Source organism: Oreochromis aureus, linkage group 22 (assembly GCF_013358895.1).
Source record: "Oreochromis aureus strain Israel breed Guangdong linkage group 22, ZZ_aureus, whole genome shotgun sequence".
NCBI classification, from domain to species: Eukaryota; Metazoa; Chordata; class Actinopteri; order Cichliformes; family Cichlidae; genus Oreochromis; species Oreochromis aureus.
The window spans coordinates 17,956,561-17,977,842 of NC_052962.1; the positions used below are offsets into that span (position 1 = coordinate 17,956,561).

A 21,282-nucleotide genomic window follows, 5' to 3' on the forward strand; every position below is an offset into this window, starting at 1 on the left:
CGCTGCTCCATTCTGAAACTCTTTAAATGAACCAACCTTTGGCTCAGGGCCGCCACTCATCTCAGCAAGACGAGAGGGAGACGAATTTAGTTCAAATGAATGTCAAGCCTTGTTATTGTAGCTCTTGGTTAATGCGGTTTGGGCACTCAAGAGCCTCGGCTTTCTCTCTTCCCTCTCATTCTTATTTCGTACATGCTCTCGCACAAATGGTGAGGATTGAAATGCTTCAGTGCGCCGCTAATAAAAAAACAAACCACCTCTGGCTTTGGAAAATGGAAAGTCTCGACGTAGTCCAGTTGGAGCTGTTTGCAGGTCACAGTTTGCCTCTGAGGGACATTTTTGTGTTTGAAGTTGATGAGTGGCGAAATTTTCAATAACACGCGGTTTGCTTCATTGGGAAACTGCATCTGTTTCTCCCTAGTGTTTTTCTTTTTTTTTCTTAATGAAATAACCTTATAAACACATCACCTTCCTGCCACGTCTGTAACGCTGAAGCAGACAATCCCTATCAGGCTTCTTAGATTTTCTCTAATGAACCGTGTGTCATATTTCATAATATTTCGTCGCTAGTGGAAAATTACATTATTTTCAAGGTGGCTCTTTAATATATACAAACCTGATGATTCTGCTTTCACACTTAAGCGTCTCTGTGATCATCACACATCTGTCAGTGTAAAGCAGAACCTTTCAGCAGCTCTTAGTGTATGATTTTATTTGTAATGTTTCTAGCTAAGTGATGTTTACTTGCAGTGGTTGTTTGTGTGGGATACCTGTCCCGGTGTGCTTCTGTCAGGTGTCTCGCCTTCAGGCCACATTCCTTAATTAAAAGGAGCATTTGGATTAAAATAAATGGACTTTTGCTCACCAACTGGCTAATCCTTTGGCATTTGTTGTGCTGAGGCTATGTGTTAACTAACAGGATCACGCTTTTTTAAATTTTTATAAATCTAATGATGAGTTCAGTGGTACCAGAAGTCACAGTTACAAACAAAATATCCAGACTAATGTAAGATGATTCGCTCTTGTGGTATTTGCACAAAACAAGCTGTTTGCCAGGCATCATGTTGCCTGAGCCGCCTGCTAGTTAGCGTAGCTTAGCATAAAGAGTGGAAACTGGGCCAACGGCTAGCGGGGTCAAGTAAAACCATAAACAGTTACACAAAACTTTGGATACATAGTTAACAAACATCATTGTGATGTGGTTTGGAGCTGTCTCTGCAGCTCGGGTTCTCTGTCTTTTACCTCTCCAGTAGCTGTGCTCCTAGGTGTCAAACATACGGCCCGGGAATATTTGAGGAGTTCAGAGATGTTTATAATGTTTTATAGCTTTTCCTACTAATGAAGTCCCTTCTCCACCATTGAAAGGCATACTACACCAGAGTAATAAAGTAATAGATAAACAATGATACATAAGTGCCTGTGTTAGCTACTATAGAAATGTCTGTTTTTCTTTTGTTTCATTTAGTTTTTTTTCAGTTATTTTAGAATTTTAAAAAGGCTTTTTCTGTCCGTTATTAAAAACCTCATATTTTATAATTGCAAGGATAGTCTGGGCAGTGAACTATCAGCACTTTTTCCATTTATCATATAGTTTCACTGCTCCAGTCCGGCACACTTAAGATCAAAGTGGTCTGTATGTGGCCCATGATGTAAGATGATAACCCTGTCATAGGTCATTGACAGTTTTTTGACAAGATTTTCATTTTTAAATGCAGTTTTGAAACTGACATGGTAAAACCAGACATGTTGCAGCAGTAAAAATTCATCTGAATTCACAAAAATTTAGGCAAGGTGTCACAGTGGTTGCCCAGAAGAGCCGCACAAAAATAATTTTAGCACACATACAGACTGTATATAAAAGATGTCCATGTTTTCAAACCTCATTAAACTGCCATGTGGGGTTTTTTTTGCAAGCAGCAGTGAGGATATATGTCATGTTTCTGAGCTTTGTTTTCATTAGTTAAATGCAGCATTATTTGGGTTTAGTCAGATTAGAGCTGCGTCTATGCTATCTCCTCTGGACTTAAGAATCTGTATCTTTTCTGTCCACAGCCAGTGAAAACTGCCATGACTTCCACCCCATGTTCTTCACCCACGATCGCGCTTTTGAAGAATTCTTCTGTATCTGCATCCAGCTGCTCAACAAGACCTGGAAGGAGATGAGAGCCACAAGTGAAGATTTCAACAAGGTATGCTGCGTGCGTGTGTGTGTCTGTTCTTTTTCTTTTTTCTTTTTTTTTTGAGGGAGCAGGAAGGTTGAGATGAAGACAAAACATCACAGTATTCATGAATATTATTGGGCCTAGCTTTTGGTTTTGTACTCAGCTTTCCACATAGATGTGTCACAGCTGGAAAAAGCAAGTAAGTGTGGTTGTATATTTCATCATTACTGCAAAAATAATGCTGTTTATTCATTAAGCATGGAGACCCTTTTTAGTTTATTACCTCTCAGCCACAAAAAGGCTGATGGGGGATTGTCGCCTAAGTTTGTGAATACAATAAGTCAAAAAAGAGGCGACATAGGAGCTTCAAATTGATACCCTCGATGCCTCTACTAAAAATCTCAGACGAGTTTGAATCTCAATGACCTTGACCTCCAGGTCAGCACTCAAGTTTTCTGAAAACCTTGTGAATGTGATTCTCTAGAACCAGATGATATAGGATTTTGAAACTGATACCACAGGTGTGCCTATTAGGAGGCCGTCGCCAGTATTTTTCTACTGGGATTAAGAAGTGGATTTCTTCATTTAAATCAGAGGAAATCTGGTGTAAGGAGCATCTTACAAAACTTAACGCACCACTTACAAATGACAAACCTAAATGCTGCAGTTGTACGGTTATCCATGCTCTTGTGATACTCGTTATTCCAACATTTACCCAGTTACACTCGGTTCAATATTCTGCAGCAAGGCTGCTCACTAAGACCTCGTATAGCTCTCATATCACGCCAGGTCTGATGTCGTTACACGGGCTTCTGATTAAATTTAGGATTCAATTTCAGTTCCTCCTCATCTATAAGGCCTTGAGTGGTCTGGCTTCAGAGTATATCAGTGAACTATTAATGCCATATATCCTTTCTAGACCCCCTGAGGTCCTGTGAAGTGGGGGCTGATGATAGTAGCCAGTGCAAAACTGAGAACACAAGGAGGCTGTGCATCCGACTGCCGGTAAATGTTGCTAAGATGCGTTTATTTCTCATAATATGTAAAATAAAAGTTAGACACAAAGGGCTGAAAGATGTGACGGATGTGAAAGGTGTGATTTCACAGTGCAAATTTCCTCTCAAACAAGACGCCGCAGATTTAGAAAGGAAGCTTGTACACATGTTGGAATATTTTTCCTGCATTGTTCTGCTCTGGTTCTGGTATAAAACATTAGCTTTCTCTGTTGGCAGAGCCCCATATAAAGCCCCTACATCTTCATTTGGTGCTCAGTGGAGTTTGGATGAAGATGACATACTTCCTGTTAGCTGGCTAATGTTGAATCGGCTCACGCGGGAAATTTATGTAGGTGCATGGCCAGACGGTGTTGGTAATGAGGTGTTTATGACAGATATTGTATGTTGTGAAGTCAATTGGGCATCAGTTGTAGCAGACAGCAGATGCTCTGTGTCTTTTCCCTAATTTATCAAAGAAGTTACGATTATGTTACAATGTCAAACGCCGAACCGGCACGAGCTTCTCCACTGAAGAAACCAGCCCTTATTCCAGCTCAGAGGGTAGAAGCTGTGTGGTTCACTCTACTGTAAGGAGACACACAATGTGCTGCATAATGGTGACACTCTAACCGTCAACTCAGACCTCAAGCAGCCCCAAAATAAATCTTCAAAGTTTGTTTTTGGTTGAATTTGAATGGAGTTGGTGTGCATGAATAATTGCATCATCTTCAGGTGTTTCGTCGCAGAGTCAAATGATGGAAGACGGCAGTGGGAGTTTCATAAGCCGGTCTCAGTGTCAGCGCAAATGTAACTCGGTGTTCAGATGGAAAATTGCGAATAAAAATCTCACGCTCAACTTTCACAGAAGAAATGAGAAGTGATATGGAAAATGTATTGGTTTTGTTTCCAGACTTGTTTTGATCCACTGCGAGAGGCTTTAGGAAGACATTGTGTTAAAGTCGAGACAATACAAACCTTGTCTTCTTTTTAGCAGTCGAACAAATGCTAAAGCCACCTACAGTCGATTGATGTGCTCACCAGCAGCTGTGTTTTTATCTCCAGTTAATTTGACAGCGTGATTGTTCTGCTGTTGTTTTCCATCCACAACCGAATGGAAAATGAGTGATTTTCAGCGTTACACAAGAGATTTGTTATGTCACCTGATTGTCTAATGGACTGAAACTTGGGCTTTATTTAATAATAGACACAGAGTGATGGAATAATCTCCTAATTGACACTTATTGCAACACCTCAACTGGCTAGTGATCCTGTTACCCAGTCCCCTTCCCTTCACATCGTTCACTTGAAGCTAGAATCAGTTTCAACTGATAGAGACAGAAGATGCTTACCTCCCCAGCCTTGTCTTTCATTGCGCGTGACTTTGAAATTCAGCAGTAGCTGTTGATAGTAAAACCATTTGGTCTCAAGGGCTGTGTATCAGCTAAATGGGGCATGTGGAGGTCAGCGCTTGCATTCTCTGCTTATATCCCCTATGACCTTAAAAGGAAGCCTTGAGACATCTACCTAATTTGGTAAACAACAATCTAGTTTTTTGTTTTTATCTGTAGCTGAAGCAAAAGGATAGAGAAGAGGAAAATTCACACTGGGAAAGCTCAGATCCTTTTAAATGCAAAGTCTCAACGTGCTCAGTTTAAAATCAGAACGTGATACTACTTTGAACAAGAACGAAACAATTTTGTGGAAGCAGTTTATCCAATATATCGCTAAAAGGCAATAAAGAAAAATACAAATCACCAAAAAATTAACATTTAAAGTCATAAAAAGCCTTTCGAATGCTTTAAATGTATCTCTCTGACAAACGTCTCAGTACATGAGCCCGCTGATCATTAACACCAAGAGATCTGCAGTAATTCAGCCAATTACAAAGAGGCATGGTATTAGCATTTGGAAAATGTCTTTTTTTATTATTGCCTGTGTTTTTAGAGAGTAAGAGTAGGAGAATTTCTTTAAATGAAGAGTAAAGGAACAAGAAAATGTATTGTTTGGAGAAGGCCAGAGACTAATTTTGTAGCTATGTCCTGCTTTAATTCAGCTGCTTTCTTGCAGAGAGTGCAGGAGGCAGGAAACATAATGGCCACTGGCTACCTGCGCTATTTTCTCATGGACGTAATGAGGCATTGCATGAACTTTGTGTAAGAGGCAGCTCACGGCGTAAAGACCATTTAATGCCGTGTGAATGAGTCAGACATTTGCTTTCTCACATGCAGCTCTGCCGAGTGATGTGGAGTATATGGATGCAGATTATCAGTCTTTGTTGCCGTCTGTCTTTATCGGCTATGAAGGAATGATTTTCACAAATAAATAAGTAAATAGCAGACAGTCAAGCCCAGGTACACTCCCTTGCACAAGCAGATATTGGCTGTGCTATAAAAGGACCAGCCCGTACCTATAGTGTGTAGATGTGTGCCGTGGCTCCAAGTGTGCACACAGTATATAGGAGGGTATATCCTCTTTGGAGAGGACGCATGGATGCGTGGGTGGATAATTCCATGTGTCAAGTGTAATTCTGAGGGCGTCCACTTTAGAATAAGGTTCCCATATGGCTAGATGTTCCTGTAGGTTCTACATTTGCCAAGCAGTCGGCTTTCTGAAGTGCTGAATACTTGTTGGGAAAAAAAATCCTTGCTCAGGTTTTGTCTACGTTTGGATGTGAAGTGCATGAGTAAATCTTGATGGCTCTTTCAGTGGCTGCATCTTCACGCTTGATGGAGCATCTGCCCAGTACACACACACACACACACACACACACACACACACACACACACACACACTCTTATGTGAATTTAAGCTCATTTAAGACAAAGGCACAAGGCTTAAAAGAAGCTTAAAACACTATGGCGGTTAAGCCCGTGCACACAGCACCACCGCACAGCAGCTGTACATTCTGCCTTGTTGGTTTTTTGAATGTTCAAAAAAAAAAAAGACAGAACATGAGAGCATAAAGGCGTGTGTGCTGTGAGTACATGATGTATGTATGTTTAATAGAGGCAAGTCTGATGCTCCCAGGGCACAGCGCCGACCGTCAGCAACCGTTTCCCCTGTTTCCATAGCAACCGCTGTTCAATTACCTCTGCTGTGCTGCACTACTCTGGCTCTGTGTCGGTAAGATGGAGCCACTGTGCTGCGTGCGTGCACGCTTGCGTTTGTGTGTGCGACAGCATCTATCAGAGACTGTGTCTTGTACAGCTGCCTGTCGTGCCTTCATCCAAACGTCTGCGCTGTGCGCCTCTCCTCTTCCTCCTCTTCTCCACAGGAGTGGGAAAAAAAACACCTTCATCTCGCTCTCTGCTCAGGCTCTTGGAAAAAAAAAATCCCTCAGTGATGTAGCGGCTTGCAGCCACTCACAAAACCCCTCCTCCTCCTTCTCCCCATCTCTTATCCTTTCCTCCCTCCCTCTTCGTCCAAACTGCTCTCAGACACACACACACACACACTCTTATCATGTGATCCACTTGCTGCACCACGATTGGTGTCTCTGATCGTGGCGTGTGTCCAATCAGGGCATAAGCCCCGAGATCAACCTAAGCGAAGCAGAGCAGCCTGGCTGATGCTCTTAGAGTCACAGAGGGAGGGAGGAAGGCAAATACAGAGGCATGCAAAAATATAGTAGAATTGAGATGGGTAAAGTTTTATGAAGAGGAAGAAGGCAGTTTTTTTTTTTTTAATTAAAGAGAACATGCTGAAACAGCAAGTGAAGCAGGAAAGCTGATTTAATAGGATAAACAGATTCGAAAAGGAAAAACAGAAAAGGCAACCTGGAGGTGGTACACAAGCTGTGTTGACAGACAAGTCTCCCCTTATTGTGGCTAACGCTAAAGCTAACTGTCCACAGTCAGCTTGACTGCTCTTCCGAGGAGCCATCTGCTCCCTCCGTCCGTCCTTCCGTCCATCCCTCTCTCGCTGAGCTCTAAAAACTCCCTTTTCCTGGCAAAAGCACGAGGATTCGTCAGCCACTGTGGAGAGTATCACACCACGCTTGGAACCATGGAGGTGACATGTAAGTACTAAGAATGGAAATGAGAATGAGAAAGAGAGGCTGGTTTGCAATTAGCATGGACGGATGGGGCGAGGGGAGGTGGTAGTAAGGGAGGAAGAGGGACTGTTTGTGGTGTTGCCTGGATGCGGAGGAGGAGGCGGAGGATGGAGAGATTGAGGAAAGGAGTAGAAAAAGGCAGGCGTAGATGGAGAAGATGGGATGGGGCAGAGTGGCAGAGAAAAGGGGAGGGACAGATGGGGTCATGTAGACTCGGCGAGGCGTAAACCGGTTAGACCGGGACCCGGATCGCATCCTTTTCATTAACAGACACAGACTCGGTCACACAAATATAATCTGTCTTATAAGCACACACCCACAGCTACTTACACTCTATGCGCACATTTCCCTGTTCACCTACCCCCCCATTAGACTCCAGGCATCATCTGTATTCCTGTGTGAGTGAGTGTGTGTGTGTGTGTGTGTTGGGGGTTGGGTTTTGTTGTTGTGAATGGGATTACTCCACATTACCAACACCCACTGTTTGTCACCAGAGGAATTCAATGCCACTACTACTGCTCTCCTCTACTCCACACTGTCTCTCTCAGCCTTGGATGAGCTTCAACCAGTGTTTTAGCCAGAGGGGTTTGACACAGGATTAGAGCGAGGTCGGCCCCAGACTGTAGAGCAGGCGTCTGTGCAGTACTGCCAGTACCTGATTTTATTTGTTTGGGACACAGTGCAGAGAGGATTGCTGTCACATGTTATGCTGCTCACCCTGTGATTGTGATGATGGATAGCATCTTAGCCGTCGGGTGAACTATACGCTGCTGAGGTTAAAGCTGAAATGATTAATCAGTGAGATTAATATGCTGACTAACTGAAGTTAAATCGAGAACTATTTAGATAGTTTCTTAAAGTCATCCACGGTTTTTGAAGTCTCTTAAATGGTAGGATTTGTTGCCCTTTTTTTGGTGCTAATGTACACCAATGCTATATGTAGGATGTAGTTCTCCCTCTTCAGACTTTCACATGTTATCCCAACTACCCTCCCCTAACTCCCAATTGGTCCCTGCAGATGGCGGCCCCTCCCATGGGCTGGTTCTGCTGGAGGTTTCTTCCTGTTAAAAGGGAGTTTTTCCTTCCCACTCTCACCAAGTGCTTGCTCATAGGGGATCATCTGATTGTTCGGGGTTTCTCTGTATTATTGTAGGGTCTTTACCTTACAGTGCCCTGAGGTGACTGTTGTTGTGATTTGGCGCTAGAGAAATAAAATCAGTAGTAGTAACATCTTTCAGCTGCTTCTTTATTCACAAGTGGTTGCCATAATGGATAGATCAGCATGTTTGATTTTGCACACGTTTTTGCTGGATGCCCTTCCTGACACGACCCTTTCAGGGAAATGTACCTTTTCCCAGTCGGTTTTTGTTTTTTCATTTAATTAAGAAAAATCTCCGTCTTCTACAACAGTTTCCTGTAACTTGTAAACACGCTGAGATATCAATCTGAATTTTGAGGCACGTGTTTGAAATTTGTGTCCAACAATCAAGGGTCATGACTTACTCTGTGACCCAGTTTGGTAATGACTGATTAAAGTAAAAGGGTTTAACCACAACCAATGCACATTTCTAAGCACTTCAAAAAAAAATGTCTCCCACACAGCATGAAACAGTCAATTAAAAGTCCATCTATATTTTTGAAAATACGCTCAGTCAGTGTGGGATTCTCCTTAAATCATGCTTGTTTATATGTTTACATTTCAATTTTCTGTCATATTTTTTTGAGCAATTAAAATAAACATGCAATACTGAGCCACTCTAGATTTACCAGAGTATTTCTTGCCAGGGCCAGGATTTATGCCAGCTGCGTCCTGGATCGAGCTTCATTCTGAAGTCATCAATTCTCAGAACGAAAGCATTGCATGTCTCACTTTAAATCAATACTGGAAATGTTTATTTGCAGTTTCAGCCCTGTTGATGATTCTATTCTCTAAGTGACAAGCCGAGCTCTATCACGAAATCCATGTGTCTGGTTATCGGTGATCAGTAAGCTGAACAAGAGACCTCGAGCGTGGTGAAGGTAGCACTTCAGCTAAAGCTTCTTTTTTTTTATTGGTGTTTGACATTTCTGTTCCTGCCTGTGGTGATATAGAGGAGAGTAGATAATCTGCTTTGTTCAGCCATGTTGAAGAGTGACTATCCCAAGTGGGATTATTCACATAGCAATCCCCAAAAGCCCTTGGTACTGTAACTGCAGTTCAGAGAGCCTCTCATCAGCCCAACCCTGATAAATCGCTCCCTTTTTTAGAACAGAAGTGTGGTTTTTAGCTACTATTTCAGCTTTATTTAATGGTGCAGATCAGCTAAGGCCGCTTAATGCAAATCGATGCAAATGATTTCTGACTGTGCTCTTTAGCAAGCGGACACTTCTTTCACTTTGCCAGAAGGTTCCCATAGATGCATGCATACTTGATTAATTGAATGGGTGCCGGTGCGTCCAGTCAGAAGCGATGTGACAGTAATAATTGTGAGTGCAGGTGACGAAGGCTTTGGGCGAGTGCCATGTTTGGATTCCAGAAAGCGGCTCGGGACAGTTGGTGAAAAGTGCTCGCACACGCCACCCTCCATATGCCAACAACCGTGACCGCTGCTGTCCAGCTTTGTATGGAAATGATACGTCTGATGGCGAAAGGGCACCTCCCCCACTCCTCTCCTCTCCCACAGCGAGACCCCTCCTCACTTTGTTATAGCACGCTGGCTTTACGTACCTCAGCAACTCTGCAGATGTTTACGTTCCTCTTTCCTTCCCTCGATTTCTTTTTGTCTTTCTCTCTCCTCCTCCTCCTTAGTCGTGTCTCTTGACCCCTCCCCTTTCTCCCCCTACACCACCACCACCTCTATTGTTGAATTCAGACAGGCTATTTATATCTTTCTGCCTGGCTGCTTCACCTCCCACTCCCTTAACAAGGTTTTCTTTATTGTTTTTTTTTTTTGGTTTTTTTGTGCACGTGAAAGTGAGCGCACACATGTGTGTTTGTAAATGCGCCGCAGCAAAGTGGCGTATTTGTGTCTGAGTCTTTCTACAGAGCACGTGAGGTTGCGTTAGCTTGATGTGTGTGTGTACTTTTGTTGTCCACATGGTTTGAGTTTGTAGCAGGAGGACGGTGTGGATGCTTAGCTGTGTTTCTGCGCTGGGATTTCGTTCTTTTTTTTTTTATGAGTACATTAGTTTTTCATGACTGTGTGTGTTCCTGAGGGGGTATCTCTGATGTCAGGCAACGTTGGCCCACTCACACTGAGAACACCAAAGCTAAGCTCACTAATCAGACCAGAGAGATCCTCAGTCATTAGCATCAAACCATCTGAGCTGCACAGGCAGAGATGCAGAGCTAACATTTTTTTTGTTGCTGTTTTTGTTGTTTTGTGTCAGGATAGAGAGAGGCTTGTCTCATCTTCACAACAACACACTGAAAATCAGCAGGGGAAGAGATGAGTAAACTCAAGTTTTCTTGTCTTTTGATGCGGTTATTTATCTATCTCTTCATTTATTTATGTGTGTGTGTGTGTGTGTGTGTGTGTGTGTGTGTGTGTGTGTGTGTGTGTGTGTGTGTGTGTGTGTGTGTGTGTGTGTGTGTGTGTGTGTGTGTGTGTGTGTGTGTGTGTGTGTCTGTGTGTGTGTGTGTGTGTGTGTGTGCCCAGCAGTCAGCAGTATATAAAGTCTTCTTGCAAGAAAAGTCTCTACAAAGGTTTTGTGTGTGTGTGGGTGAGACTTATTGTGCATACGTGCTGAAGGCCCTGTAATTAATATTGTATAATAATCCAGTTTTGATCTAACACAGCTTGAATCAGTGATTAATTTAAAGCACCTCCTCTGTCTGTGGATTGATACTCGTATGCGAGGAAAGGAGACAAACCCAGAATCTCTCTCTGTCTAGTGTTTTTTCAATACCTCACTTTCCTCTGCCGACAACAAAAAGACAAGATGTATGATTGCAATTACCACTTTGGACTAAATATGCAAGAGCAAATCATGCACACAAGGATTCACATTGTTCTTCTTTTTTTTTTTTTTTTGGCTCTCTGCTCTCCTCCTTCTATTTGATATTTTCTGCAGCAGGTGAGAATTTCTATTCAAGCCGCGTCAGGAGACAGTGGTTGCATACGTAATGGCATAAAGCCTGTTTTGCACCAATCAATTTTTCCACCGCCGTTCTAAATTAAGTGAAGCGCATTAAACTTTACGTCCTGACAATGTCTGGATCCCACTGTGTGTAGAAATTCACTGCTGTTGCATGGCTTCTGCAGCGTCTTCCATATGCTTTTCTGTACAGTGCCAAACTTGCACTTTTAGTGTAAAAGCCCTGTAACTGGCCTAAGTAGGAGCTGGTTGCATTATTTAAGGAGAAGCTGTGTGATTTAGTTTTCCAGACAACTTCAGTGCTCTTAGGCCCTTTTCTCCCCTTATGCATTACCTCATATAATGAAATAATACCTGATTTTATGTCCTTGATGAGATTGTTAATCACCGCCAATATACTCACCCCTGTGGGACAATTAATGCAGAATGTTCATATTTCCAGCAACAACTTTGTCATAATAAAACGCTCATTAATGCAGCGCTGTACACAAGCCAAGGTCAGCGCTCGGCTTTCATCAGCATTTCTTGATAGACTTGCAGTAAGTGGCGATTTCCCAAGCGACTCTCTTCTGCGGTCATCCATATGGGCTGTGCTGCGCCTCACACAGAGCTGGTTGTTGAAAAAGAGCTCCTCTGACAGTTTGTCTCAGCATGCATTGCTAGCCCTCTAAATATGGCAACAACAGCAGCCAACAGCAACAGCCGGTGTCGACCCAGCATCACTCATGTGGAAGGAAGACTAGAACCGATGCAAGGAAGGTCTTCAGATGTGGTTTGTGGATACATGGAAATATTAGGAATTTCCATTAATTACTCAACTAATTGTTGTGTGTGCTAGTGGTGCTCTCTCCTACTGAGTAATGCTTGGGAGAGGAGGAATACAGCAGCGAATGTGCACTTTAAATGTGCACATTGGGAGTGTGTAGAAGTGTTTTGCCTACAGTACAGTATGTGTGCTTCTCTGTGGTGCAGTAATGCTGTCAAATAGGTCCCCGAGGCATTCACTGAAAGAGAATGGAGCTGCTTTTAAAGTTGCATTTACCCCTCACCACTCTATTTTATTTCATTGAAATACCCAGATATCATGACTCCTTGCATGTCAGCTGTAGGGGGGTTTGATACACGATTGAAATTTTAATGGATGAGACTAGCGCCTTATCCTCTCAGCAGAGTTAACATAGAGCCACGACAAAGTTTGTCAGTAGAGTCTAAGAAAAACCAAATGCTGAAGTGGCGCTGTGACTGCCTCGTCTTTGTCATGTTGTTCTGTGTTGCCAAGCAGTTTGTTTAAGGTAACTCCAGTGATTTTCTCAATATTTTCCTTATATACAGTACTGTCCAAAAGCCTTGTGCAACCCCTTATTTCTTTAGATTTTGTCACAAAAATGGTAAATAGCTGCAGTAATTTATTGAAATGTGTCCAAACATACATGGAAATACAGTGTACGAGTCAAGAAACAGTTTGTACTATTCTAACGAGCTTGAAAGTCAGTATTTGGTGCGACCACCTTTATTCTTCAACACAGCCTGAACTCTTTTCTGGAAGCTGTGTTACAATTTCTTTAACTAGTCTGCGTGATTAGTTCTCTAGGCTTCTTAAAGGACAATTAGAGCTCTTCTTTGAATGCTGGCTGCTGTCATGATGATCCCATACAGCTTCAGTAATGTTCAGCTCCATGATCCGTGACTGATCGTGTGTTTTTCTATGCAGGTATGCTTTTACTGCACTGACAGTGTGTCAGGGGCCATGCTGAAAAATTAAACCATTGCCATTCAAAGGCTTTCCAGGTGGTATTGCATGTTGGAAAATCCGATGGTACTTTTCTGTGTTCGATCTCCAGCACCACTGGCTGAAACGCAGCCCCACACCATGACTGCGCCTCCACCGTGTTTTACAGATGGCTGTAGACTCTCTCATCACCTCCTCCATACTTAAAGATATGAGGGGTGATTTGAGACTTTTGCACAAAGGGAACATTAACATCCCAGTTATGATAATTATTACTGATATTTAAAGATATATCCTCTGAAATTCCTTTCAGTTGTCCCCTCTGTAACCAGCACATGTATGCCACTGACAGCAGCTAGCATGCAGTTGTTGTTTCAGCTCAAGCTTTCAGTGCTCCAGACCAGTGCAAAGCAGTTAAAGCACAACACTGTGCCAGTGTGTTTGTGCTGTCTGACTCCTGTCAGACAGAGATCTGTGTTTTGTCGTGCCTCCCCAAACGTCTTCTCACACAGGCTGCAGGGCTGAGTTAGAGCAAGAAACGGCACATTTGGCATTGTTGGCAAAGATTACTGTCACTATGATTTCGGAAACAGAAACCAGAGTGAAACAATGTCTGCATTTACAAAGGAGGCTCGTCTTAATATGGATTTAATAAACTAGGCAGCTTGCATCATCGATACTGATGTTTTTTTCAGGATGTTTTAAAGCTTTGATGTAAGTCGTATTCTACCTATAAATCTTCAGCCACATAAAGATTTATATTTTTCCTTTATTTTTAAACTCTGCCTTTTTATCAGCTTCTAAATTTAATCCAAACTGTACCCACCTCCCCTCTCCAGGCAGCGCAATAAGAAATGGGCATCTTTTAATGTCCATCTCTGTGGGATTGTTGTACTTTCAATGACATCATGGTCAGCTCTCAAGAAGATAATTATTTACTGAATGTGGGACATCGTTGCAGGGAGGGAAAATGTAATGAATGATCCCATATATTAATTTTTTTTTCTGCTACTCACTTAAAAAAACCCCAAATCTGACAGGAATGAACTTGTATGCGCAGATAATTATTGCACAAACACGTGCTGGCATGCATTCCTTTTGTATGCGAGCAAGCGTGCATGTTTAGTCTTCTTCATTTACGGCCCCATTAGCACCGTGTGAGATCGACTTTTTGATTGCTTTCACGGAGTTATCAGCGAAGTCATTATTCTGTGATTACTGCATTGTTACTTTGCCCACCAAAGTCTTACCAGGACAATCTCCAGTTTTTACCACACAGGCGTGAGTGGCGGGTGAGCAGTTGACTGGCAGCTGGTAAATGATGCCATTAGCATCTCTCAGGCAAATGGAACGGCGGCGACAGTCGATTGGTCGTCGAGAAGGGGAAGGTAATTTGTTCCGGCTGAGGCGTTGCCGATGATGGAGAGGCCGACTAGAAGAAAGGAGAAGGAGGACGAGGAGATGGGAGCGTGGTAGACGCGTCAGTGGCCGGCTCTTCATTACATGGACTTGATGGCTCATGGGACAGCATTTAATTACTTTTGCTGACTCTTGCTCTGCTGTCCAACTTCTCTCTTGCAAAGAGCTACAAGTAAGAATCACTGACTGTTGTCTAGAATAGATTAGTGCATGAGGGGGAAAATGGAGAGAGGCAGAAATAAAGATAGAGGCGACGACCGGGATGAACAATTGGCCACTTAAATCATCTAAAGTGTACTTTAAGATGACGCCATTCCAAAAGCGGAGCCTAAATTTGGTGCTGAGGATTTCTCAGCTCAGGCGGTAAAAAGTTTGTTTCAGCGCTGACGTCATCTCACCTCTGCCAAGGTGCTCTCTGAGCAATCGGTGGATAACAGAGAAGGATGAAGATAAAATATTCATAATGCCCTGTTGTGAAAGGACCATGTGGTCGTATTAAATGTGATGAATATTCGCAGTGTTAATTAGCATCAGAGCAGCCACATGGGCCAACAGAATTGTTTTCCCGGTGAAGACATGACTGCAAACAAGGCATATTAATGAACAATCCCCAGAGACAGCTGGGCTGAAATGGCGGTCTGTCCCTGGAGATTAAGATTAGGTGAGAAAGCAGGCTACAGGTGACAAGAAGATTCGAAAACGTCATTTCAGGGGTGGTCTTCAGTATACTCCAGATTCCAACTGAAACTGTTTTAGTCACAGTTTTATTATTTTCTTTATTTTTAAAAAGCTTCTTAGTTGCATAATGTTCCTTAATGGCAACCTGACACCTCATTTGTAATCCTAATGGGGAAATAAATTCATTTTAGGCTTAATTATCACTTTTATAGGCGCGTGTGTGCAAAAAATTTATGATGGGGAAGTCGGTGAGGGTGTGATTAAAAGAAGGGGAAAGGAGTGATGAATCTCTGGTAGCGTGATTGCAAGCTGTGGCTTCATCCATTTGCAATTTTCAGCTCAAAGAGGAGGATGAGGAGGAGGCTGGGGTGATGGGCTGAAGCTCGAAAGGCAGTCTCGGGGTGCTGTAAACCTGTCACAACCTGGACACCTGTTCATGAAAATATGGCATTCATGTTATGAGGATGCAGAGGTGAGGACAGAACATGGAAAAACAGATGGAGAAGTCATCCAACAGTGGGAATATGGATGTGGATGGATTTATGTCAGTTTAGTCCCGACTGGTGCAGAGGGAAAACGTCAACACTCGCCCTCTGGTGGACACACTTTTTTTTTTTTTTTTTGACATTTACATTTTTTAACCTGTTTATGTTGCACTACTGCACATCAGTTAATAAAGGGATTCATATCTCATCACTAGAAGAAGCCCCGTTGTCCGTGCAGTTCTTTTTAAATATAATCATAACATTTTTACTCAGTGAGCATGTTGGTTTCAAAAAGCCCTCGTGCACAGCTGTCGGGATTGTTTTGAAAATGATATAATGAGGTCAATACGTTGCATAAATGGGCTGTATCTTCATCCAGTACGGAGCTTCTTTGTGAACAACCAAAGATCCTGATTTCGGCTTTTATGTGCTCCGTCAGGGGGGATTTGAAGGATGCACTTTTGTGCAGTCGCTGATGTTTTGCATTAGTTATAGTGCCACTTAGATTTGGATTACATTAGAGAAAAACCACAAATCCACTAATGCGAGTCTGTGTCTGGGCTTTGTGAATGAATCACACTGCATATGGTCAAAGTCTTAGCTCTGCAAGTGATTCTTCAGAGGAATCTAATGGCCTGTCATATCTGGTCGCTAAAATGTACTAATTTCAGAGGCCAGCTGTAACATTGCCAGTGTGCTTGCGGCTCTGTGTAACTCTCTCTCTGACCTCCTGACACTCCTTGTCTCCTTTGTCACCTTTTTGCATGTGTTTAGTTCCCAGGATTAATTTGTTGCCCATTAGTTTGGAAGTCAGTCATTACCGCCTCCAAACATATTTTATTCCAAAAGTTAATCCCCAGATTAAAGTTTGTAATCGGTTACAAAAATACTTTTTTTGTGGTTAAAGCTTAATACCAGCATTTTACCACAAAACCCCATCAGATCTAGAATTAGACATGGGTTAAGTCCTTTTTCTGGCAATATTGCTGAGCAGCCCCAACTTCCCCACAGGAGACTTTGGGTCCAGGCCTCCTCTTAATGCTTTTTAACACAGAGAGTACTGCTGATTCTGATCTAAGAGGATTAACTTCAATCGCCTGCGTCATCTGGAGTGTTTTTGTTTTTTGGTGCTGAGCTGCGGTTTATTCTGTGCCTGCTACACTTTCACTAAGTCCAGCCTTCTATTTTTAATGCCCTCACCCCTTTGCTCGATCTGACTAGTGTGAGGCCACAGGTTTGCAAGTTGATGAGTAATCGCTTTGCAGTCAAACCAAACAAGAATAATATTACGTAAGACTATGTTTGGGATCTTAGCTGGGTTTTGGCATAGCTGTTAAGAATGGGAAGCTGAGAGATTTCACCGATCATGAATGTAGAAGTATCCACTTGTTCTGTGCACATGTAGCGCAAAACATGATCTCAAACTCTCATCATCTCCTAATTTAATAAAGTTTGTAAGAAAGCGTCTCCAGAGGCTGGAAACAAGTGTGCTCTTAAGCACTCGATCAAGCCAAATCAACGAGAACAGAAGGCGGACATTATTTCTTTCCACCACCTCCGTGTGATTTCATCTAGCGAATCAGCATCTGCAGGCTCACAAAGTTGATCTGTCATCGTATCTGCTGTCACATCATTTCCAGTTAGTGGAGGAGCAGTGCTTAGCCAGAGAGAAACGGTAAAAAGTGTTTTTGAATGAAAGCTGCTCTCCGTTTTTGAATGTTCTGTTTGAAACTTTTCAGGACGTTTTCAGTCAGATTCCTTTTCTGTGTGTTGGGCAAATGCGTTCACAGATGAAGAAAATTCAGGATCTTTGGATCACACCAGTGTTAACGTTCTAATTATGCAAACTGCAAATCACTTGTCAGAGCACAAAGTTAAATGGAAGCAGCTGTCATCGAGTGTGTGAGCACAGGACTAATTTTCTAAAATGCTTCAGCGTGACTAGAGAAGGATGAAGAGCTTTTATATGCATAGCCAGCGTATTACTGTCAGAAACCTGGTTTATTACTGGTCCTAGCTTTTGTGTGGTCACCGGTACCCATGCTTTAAGGAAAGAAAAAAAAATCATCAAGCATTCTTTATGGTTTCTGGCACTTTTGTTATGTCATGATAGAAAATTGTATAAGCTCTTCATTTTTCAGAGAATTTCCTTTGCTATCAGTTAAATATTTTTCACAGAGTGCCGCACACCAACACGTCAATTCTTATTGCACAAGCAGTTAAAAGAGATCATTCATTGGTCCGGGTTTGTTGTCTCTGTTGTCACTTCAGACAGTGTGCAGATGCTCCAAAATAAATAATCCAGAAATGCTTCTGATGACTTTGAAGAGCACTCCTATCGTGCTTCTGCACCCATTTCCAAGCAACTGGTTTTAGCTGAATTTTAATACTGTGAGCAAGTTCTATCATGTATTTCCCTGATATAAGATACCAGGACTTTTATTCGACTACCCGCTGCTAAACTGATCTCCTTTGCTCTTTTTCTACTTGATGCCCAATGAACCAGACTGGATTAGAAGCTCAAGTTCTGGAAAAAATAAAAGGCATAAATCCTTTTGGAGTTAAACGCTCCCCTGAGCCTTGGGTGGGGTTAGAGTCAGGGGGGGGTGATTTTGACTTCCTGTGTCTTCTCAGATGTAGTACACGCTCTCTGTCTTCACCCATTATGTCTCCTGCACCCTCTATAATCTCATCTTGCTCTCTTTTGCTTCTCTGCTCTGCTGTGCAGGTAATGCAGGTGGTGAGGGAGCAGATCATGCGAGCACTCACTGCCAAGCCTAATTCCCTGGACCAGTTCAAGAGCCGCCTGCAGAACCTGAGCTACACAGAGATCCTGAAGATACGTCAGTCTGAAAGGATGAATCAGGAAGACTTCCAGTCCCGCCCCATTCTGTGAGTCATGCAGTCATTTTTTTTTTGTTTGTTTGTTTGATTTTTGGGTTTTTTTTTGCATAAACTCCAAACTTACAAAAGCATGCATTTGACAGAGGGTTATATTGTTTGAAGCGTTACACCAAAGCTCTCAAAAACAGCAGCCAAATGCTTTATTTAATATGAATAGTAGCTACTAATATTTTATTCATGCATGTTGTAGAGCTTTGCAGGAAAAGCCACTCTGAAAACACTGAAAACTACAGCTAAGTGATATTCCTGCTGGTATATGGAAGTGCTGTTCTTTTCATCTACCTGATCAGGACCCAAATGAGAGCATAATATGTGTCTACAAATAGCTGTAGTACTTTTCTCCTGATCTCCAACTTGGCCCACAGCAGGTTACGTCTGCGCTTTGCTCTCATAATTGAAAATATGCATAAAATTCAAATTGTCTGCAAACGGTATTCCAAATGAATACTCCATTAATGACCCTCCAGCTCACTGCGCTCGGAGAGCTAGCCCGTAATAGATCACTCATTCAATGATCGTTGATGCAGGTCCGGTAATGAAGAACATTGTTTTGTCCTGCCTGTATTTAATGGAGTAGGTAGCACTATTGAAAAATCGTTGCATCAAGAGAGCTTGTCCCTTTGAAGAGTAATCAATGCCTTAGCCAAGGGCTTATTGAATCAATATTGGAGGGGTGGAGACCAAACTTTAGTAAGCAATTAACCCCAGTGAAAAAAGTAACATAAAATAAAGAAAGTTGCACAAAAGTTTTTATATAATCATATTTAACAGATTGGTTTGAATCACTTTCCTGGTTAATCTAGCACACACCAATTCATTGCCGCGTCCTTCATTAATGAGGAAAAGATGAGATGCGCCCAGTCTATGTGAAGTGATTTAAAGCCAAGTGAAAATGAAACGGCATGCTTTAAAACTGTATCACAGCTGTGGAGAAGAGCTGAGCATCGCAGAGTCTCTTCTAAAGACTGCCGTCGGAGTTTGCCTCTAATCTTTATAGCACAATTAAGAATTGTAAACACAATGAGCTGAGCACGTCAGACCAGATATTTAAACGAGCCCTGCTTTACTCGCTGCAACCGCTCGCACTTCTCTACTACAAATTATTGGGAGGAATGAGTTAAGACACCAAAAGAAGGTGAAGCGACAGTTTCGTGGCTTCACTTCAAAGCTGCCCGTCTTCGTAGATGTTCTGAGCTTATGGATTATTTTATGTAATTTAAGGTGTACAAAATCTACACCTTAATTCAATCGTAATAAGTGGCCAAGTGCACATTATCAGGAGGCCCGTGCCTCATTACTTTCATCATTTAAACACTTGTTAACAACCACAGCCTTCTTTGCAGAGGTCCGTTCGTACAAGACGTCCAATTTTCTGTGACTTTCTCCATTTGCCAGAAAGAATGGATTCAAATTAAAACTGAGGAGCTGCTTCCCGAGAAGACAAAGCAACAAAGTAATCTGAAACTCTGCAAAAGCAGCCTCGCCCGCGTCGACCTCAGTCATGAGCGCGGTGCATGAAGTGGTAAAGACGAGCTATCATCGTCCATCCTTTCCCAGCCATGCCTTTCTCACTAGCTGTTTCTTTAAAGATGTCAGAGTGAATGTCCTAACACAGATCGGTGTAATGACTGGAATCACCAATGAGGCAAATACATGCCCAGAGAGGGCCAAGCAGGGAGACGGATGAAGGGAGGAAAGAGCGAGTGAGCCTGAAGGAAGACGACGACGCGATCAGGAACGCCGAAACATAAAATTCTCACAGTCAGTAATATTTCTACGATAGAAAACAAATGTATAGTAAATGTGATGAGAAAGGACTCGGCTGTAATAATGATGGAGAGCAGCACCGCTCAGGCAGATGATATACATAATTCATGTTGACCGGTGCTGTGTGCTCTGCATTCGTATGCAACGGAAACAACACACATACATGAAGCTGCATGAATAAACGAGAGGAAATCGAGCAGACGCTTCAGAGACACAGGTTTCCGCTGATCCAACCTTACGAGATGCTGTGACATATTTGCTGTGAAAGTGTATGTGTGTGTGTTTTGGCCCTCTCTGTTTCATTTCCAACAATCTTGTGGCTTCGCTGTCACCGGCTCGCCACACCGGATGGGTGCGGTTAACGGGATTTAAACAATTCTCTTAAAGCACGGGTGTGTGCTTGTTTTTCGGCAGGGAGCTGAGAGAAAAGATCCAGCCGGAGATCATGGAACTGATCAAGCAGCAGAGGCTCAACAGGCTGTGTGAGGGCACTTGCTTCAGGAAAATCAGCAGTCGCAGGAGGCAAGGTGAGGCAAAGCATTCACACACATGCATGCACACAGGAGCAAACAGGAATTTACAACCATGCAAACTTGACTTTTGGTCATAGGCATCAGAATCCACTGCCACGCCTCTTGCGTCCACAAAAGATCTGCTTCTGTTTCCTCCTTTGTCTTCTTCTGTTTCCTCCTTTGTCTTCTTCTGTTCTCCGTTTCCATCGCCTTACTCTCTTTTCCATGTGAAAACACCACGGGAGATATTTTATCTGAGGGGAATCTTTGAAGCTGTGGACTGCTGTGCATCTGCCGTCATGATCGCTCAGAAGTTTTCTGGCTCTCCGAGCCTTTGAGGCAGACACATAGTGAAACTCTGCCTCTCTCCTCGCTGCATACAGAAAAGCAGGAACACGCGTGTCTGCCTTGAGGTGCACGCGCGGCGTCTTCCGTCTCCTTTTGCCCCTGCACATACATGGAAAGGGCGCGCTAACAAATGCAAAGACGCATGAAGCCAA

At 42.7% G+C, this 21,282-nt stretch overlaps 1 protein-coding gene across 4 annotated transcripts in view; it reads left to right on the forward strand.

Annotated features, from left to right (window-relative positions):
• Window positions 1-21,282, forward strand: part of elmo1 (engulfment and cell motility 1 (ced-12 homolog, C. elegans)) — a 100,414-nt gene that overhangs the window by 70,501 nt on the left and 8,631 nt on the right. For 3 of the 4 annotated variants that reach the window (XM_031729285.2, XM_031729284.2, XM_031729286.2), the window contains 3 exons: window positions 2,053-2,189; window positions 18,328-18,491; window positions 20,685-20,797. In XM_031729285.2, the coding sequence (XP_031585145.1) occupies window positions 2,053-2,189; window positions 18,328-18,491; window positions 20,685-20,797 (414 nt within the window). Of the gene's footprint in view, window positions 1-2,052; window positions 2,190-6,913; window positions 7,176-18,327; window positions 18,492-20,684; window positions 20,798-21,282 lie in introns of those variants that run through there. The other variant, XM_031729288.2, reaches the window with a different exon arrangement.